The 4,404-nt window shown below is 50.9% G+C and overlaps 1 protein-coding gene across 3 annotated transcripts in view; it reads right to left on the bottom strand.

The window, feature by feature from the left end:
- IZUMO2 (IZUMO family member 2) overlaps positions 1–679 on the bottom strand; it is a 13,020-nt gene extending 12,341 nt beyond the window's left edge. For 2 of the 3 annotated variants that reach the window (XM_017882253.1, XM_017882254.1), the window contains exons 1-2: positions 362–594; positions 142–216 (exon numbers count right to left, since the gene is read on the bottom strand). In XM_017882253.1, coding sequence (XP_017737742.1) covers positions 142–216; positions 362–593 — 307 coding nt within the window. In that variant the 5' untranslated portion in view covers position 594. Of the gene's footprint in view, positions 1–141; positions 217–361 lie in introns of all 3 variants that reach the window. The other variant, XM_017882252.1, reaches the window with a different exon arrangement.
- Between the last annotated feature and the right edge of the window lie 3,725 nt (positions 680–4,404).

Raw genomic sequence — 4,404 nt, 5'->3', positions numbered from 1 at the left:
AAAAAAAAAAAAAAAAAAAAAAAAAAAAAAGCAAGGCTACATTACATGCGTGTTTCCTCTTATTTTTATATTCAAGGGAAGTGGTGCAGACCGGCCGAAAGGAGAGGGATGCTGGAGCAGGCGTTCCCTCGGCTCTCCTACCTTTCAGAGAGTTATCCATTAAGTGCTGCGTTTGGTTCTTGACAAAGGACGCCACAAGGTCCAGTTGATCTGTCTCTGGGGGAGAAGGGAGAGGACACTCCAGTGGGCCCCCCAGAGAGTCAAGTGACCTCGCCCCCTCCAGGCCTGGCCCCGACCCCTCTTGGGGGCGTAGTCTCCGGCATCCCTCGCCCAGCCCAGCTGCCCAACTTCCAGCACGCACCCACTCTCCCCACAAACGCGTTCAGCGCGTAGTCCTGGAAGAAAGGCCCCTCCATGCCCATCAGCACGGCCCCGGCGCGGGCCTGCAGCTGCTCCAACTGGAAGCGACTGGGGATGAGGGCGGAGCGCAGGTGACTCAGGGCCTCCAGCACCGAGGGGTCGCACTGCAGGCAGCCCCAGCCTCCGGGGGCGCCCAGGCCCGAGAGCAGCAGAAGGGTCAAGGCCAGAGGCATAGCGGGGCCTTTGTGACGTCACAGAGAGGGCCCGGCCGGCCCCGCCTCCCAGTCCAGGGCGCGGTCAGGAGGCCCAGGGAGCATCAGGGTGTTACAGGTCCGTGTTTGCTGAGCACTTACTGTGTGCCAGGCATGGTTCTAGAACCTAGAGAGTCAAGAAAAAACAGAAAGCCTCTGCTCTACCCCTCTTGGAACTTACTCATTCCTCTTAAATTTATTCATTCAACACATGTTGTTTTATTTTATTTATTTATATATTCCCGAGACGGAGTCGCACTCTGTCACCCAGGCTGGAGTGCAGTGGTGTGATCTCGGTTAACTGCAACCTCCGCCTCCCAGGTTCAAGCGATTCTCCTACCTCAGCCTCCCAAGTAGGTGGGACTACAGGCAGGGGCCACCAGGTCCAGCTAATTTTTTATTTTTAGTAGAGACGGGTTTCATCATGTTGGCCAGGCTGGTCTCGAACTCCTGACCTCAGGCGATCTGCCCGCCTCGGCCTCCCAAAGTGCTAGAATTATAGGCATGAGCCACTGCGCCCGGCCCACATATTGTTTGTTTGTTTGTTTTGAGACAGAGTCTTGCTCTGTCGCCCAGGCTGGAGTGCAGTGGTGCGATCCTGGGTCATGGCAAGTTCTACCTCCCAGGTTCAACCTATTTTTGTGCCTCTGCCTACCAAGTAGCTGGGATTACCGTGCCACCACACTCGTATAATTTATGTATGCATATGCATATATATATATATAGAGAGAGAGAGAGAGAGAGAGATGGAGTCTCGCTCTGTGTCACAGGCTGGAGCTCAGTGGTGCAATCTCAGCTCACTGCAACCTCTGCCTCCCAGGTTCAAGAGATTCTCCTACCTCAGCCTCCCGTGTAGCTGGGATTCCAGGCATGCGCCACCACACCCAGCTAATTTTAGTATTTTCAGTAGAAACGGGGTTTCACCTTGTCGGTCAGGCTGGTCTGGAACTCCTGACCTCAAGTGATTCACCCACCTCAGCCTCCCAAAGTGCTGGGATTACAGGCCACTGCATCCAACCTACATGCAACACATATTTATTGAACACCGATTATGTGCCAGGTGCTGTTGAAGGCCCCCAGAGCTAGAAATGAGAAAAACAAGAGGTTCTTGCCCTTGCAGTACTTAAATTCATTAACTCAACAAATATTTATTGAGCAGCTACTATGTGCCAGGTGCCAGAGATTGACATAAGATGAACACAATCTCTGCTCATGGAGTTCAGGCTCGCAGGGGTGGGAGGGAGTGGGAGGAAGAGAAACGTAAAATCTGGTACACAGACGAGTAACTGAAATAGTCACAAACTGCATTACCTGCTGGGAAGCAAATAGCCTGATATGGTTAAGAGAGTTCCTTGAGGCCAGGAGGTGGGGTCTGGTTCCCTGCTGTAGTCCAGTGCCTAGCAGGTACTAGGTGCTCAATAGATACTTAGCAAATCAATGAATCCACAAGGGAGGGTATGCTGAGGGAAGGGCACTTCATTTTTCCCTGAAATTTTCATCTTGAAAATTTTAAAATCTAGAGAACAGTTGCAAGAATGATCCAATAGGCCGGGTGCGGTGGCTCAAGCCTGTAATCCCAGCACTTTGGGAGGCCAAGACGGCGGATCACGAGGTCAGGAGATCGAGACCATCCTGGCTAACACGGTGAAACCCCGTCTCTACTAAAAAAACTACAAAAAACTAGCCTGGCAAGGTGGCGGTGCCTGTAGTCCCAGCTACCCGGGAGGCTGAGGCAGGAGAATGGTGTGAACCCGGGAGGCGGAGCTTGCAGTGAGCTGAGATCCGGCCACTGCACTCCAGCCTGGGTGACAGAGCGAGACTCTGTCTCAAAAAAAATAAAAAAGAATGATCCAATAAACACTCAGATATGACTTCACATTTTGCATTCCCTGTATCTCTCTATATATGTAGATGAATTAAATATCAATTTAATCATAGAGATTCAACTAAAAGACATTATAATAGTATACATGGAGATATAGCAAATGTGAAATTAATATATGATATATTAATANTGCAATGGGGCGATCTCAGCTCACCACAACCTCTGCCTCCCGGGTTCAAGAGATTCTTCTGTCTCAACCTCCTGAGTAGCTGGGATTACAGGAATGTGCTACCACAGCCGGCTAATTTTGTATTTTTAGTAGAGATGGTGTTTCTCTATTTTGGTCAGGCTGGTCTCGAACTCCCGACCTCAGGTGATCCACCTGTCTCAGCCTCTCAAAGTGCTGGGATTATAGGCCTGAGCCACCACGCCAGGCTGACGCCTTTCTTTTTCTTTTTTTTTTTGAGATGGAGTCTCGCTCTGTTGCCCAGGCTGGAGTACAGTGGCCTGATCTCGGCTCACTGCAAGCTCCGCCTCCCAGGTTCCCACCATTCTCCTGCCTCAGCCTCACTAGTAGCTGGGACTACAGGTGCCCGCCACCACGCCCCGCTAATTTTTTGTATTTTTAGTAGAGACCGGGTTTCACCATGTTCGCCAGGATGGTCTCAATCTCCTGCTCATGATCCGTCCGCCTTGGCCTCCCAAAGTGCTGGGATTACAGGCGTGAGCCACCGCGCCCGGCCGACGCCTTTCTTTTTCTTATAGTGCAATTTGTCAGCATGACTGGCAACAAATCCTGTTTGTTCAATATTCAAAACACCCATTCCCTCCCCTTAACTCTAAGATCTCATCTTCCACAGAGACAATGTCGCCTTCTCACTCCACTCTGGCCTTCTTGGATGTTCTGTGAATATGCCAAACATAGTCCCATCTCAGAGAGTCCACCAGCTGTTCTTTCTGCCTGCACCCTTCTGCCCCCAGACCCTGTCATGGCTGCTTCCCTCTCCCCTTCAGGTCTTTTCTCACATGCTCCCTTTCCAGGGACATCTTTCTTGGATGCCCTACTTTAAGCCGCAATCCCCACCCCTACTCACAGCACTTGCTATTCCGTGGTCCTTGCTTTGTTTTTTTCCTCCTTAGTATTTCCCTCCATTTGACATATTTTATTGGGCAATAAAGGATTAACGGAGCAGGCCTGGGTTGTCCCAACCCTGCACATTCCCCCCCCCCCCCCCACACACACACAAATTTCGCTCTTGCCTGGCTCACAGAAGGTAATCTCTATGTCCTTGGAATAGCCTGCCTGTTAAGAGTATCTTGGTTTGGCTGGCACGGTGGCTCATGCCTATAATTCCAGCACTTTTGGGAGGCCGAGGCGGGCAGATCACTTGAGGTCAGAAGTTTGAGAACAGCCTGGCCAACATGGTGAAACCCCGTCTCTACTAAAAATATAAAAATTAGCCGGGCATGGTGGTGGGTGCCTGTAATCCCAGCTACTTGGGAGGCTGAGGCAGGAAAATCGCTTGAACCCGGCAGGCGGAAGCTGCAGTGAGCAGAGATTGTGGCACTGCACTCCAGCCTGGAAGACAGGGCCAGACTGTCTTAAAAAAAAAAAAAAAAAAAGAGTGTCTTGGATTACGATCAGGTGCAGCGGCTCACACCTGTAATCCCAGCACTTTGGGAGGCTGAGGCAGGAGGATTTATCCAGGCCAGGAGTTTGAGACCAGCCTGGGCAATATAATGAGACCCCGTCTCTACAAAAAATTAAAAAATAGAAAATTAGCCAGGTGTGGTGGCACAGGCCTGTGGTTCCAGCTACTTGGGAGGCTGAGGCGGCAGGATTGCTGGAGCCCTGGAGGTCGAGGCTGCAGTGAGCTGTGATGGCGCCACTGCACTCCAGCCAGGGCGACAGTGAGGCTCTGCGCCTTAAAAAGAAAAAAAAAAAAAAAAAAAAAAAAAGGAAGAGCT

This window comes from Rhinopithecus bieti, unplaced genomic scaffold, assembly GCF_001698545.2.
Source record: "Rhinopithecus bieti isolate Rb0 unplaced genomic scaffold, ASM169854v2 scaffold_12070, whole genome shotgun sequence".
NCBI classification, from domain to species: domain Eukaryota; kingdom Metazoa; phylum Chordata; class Mammalia; order Primates; family Cercopithecidae; genus Rhinopithecus; species Rhinopithecus bieti.
This window is presented reverse-complemented; position numbering and strand designations above follow the sequence as displayed.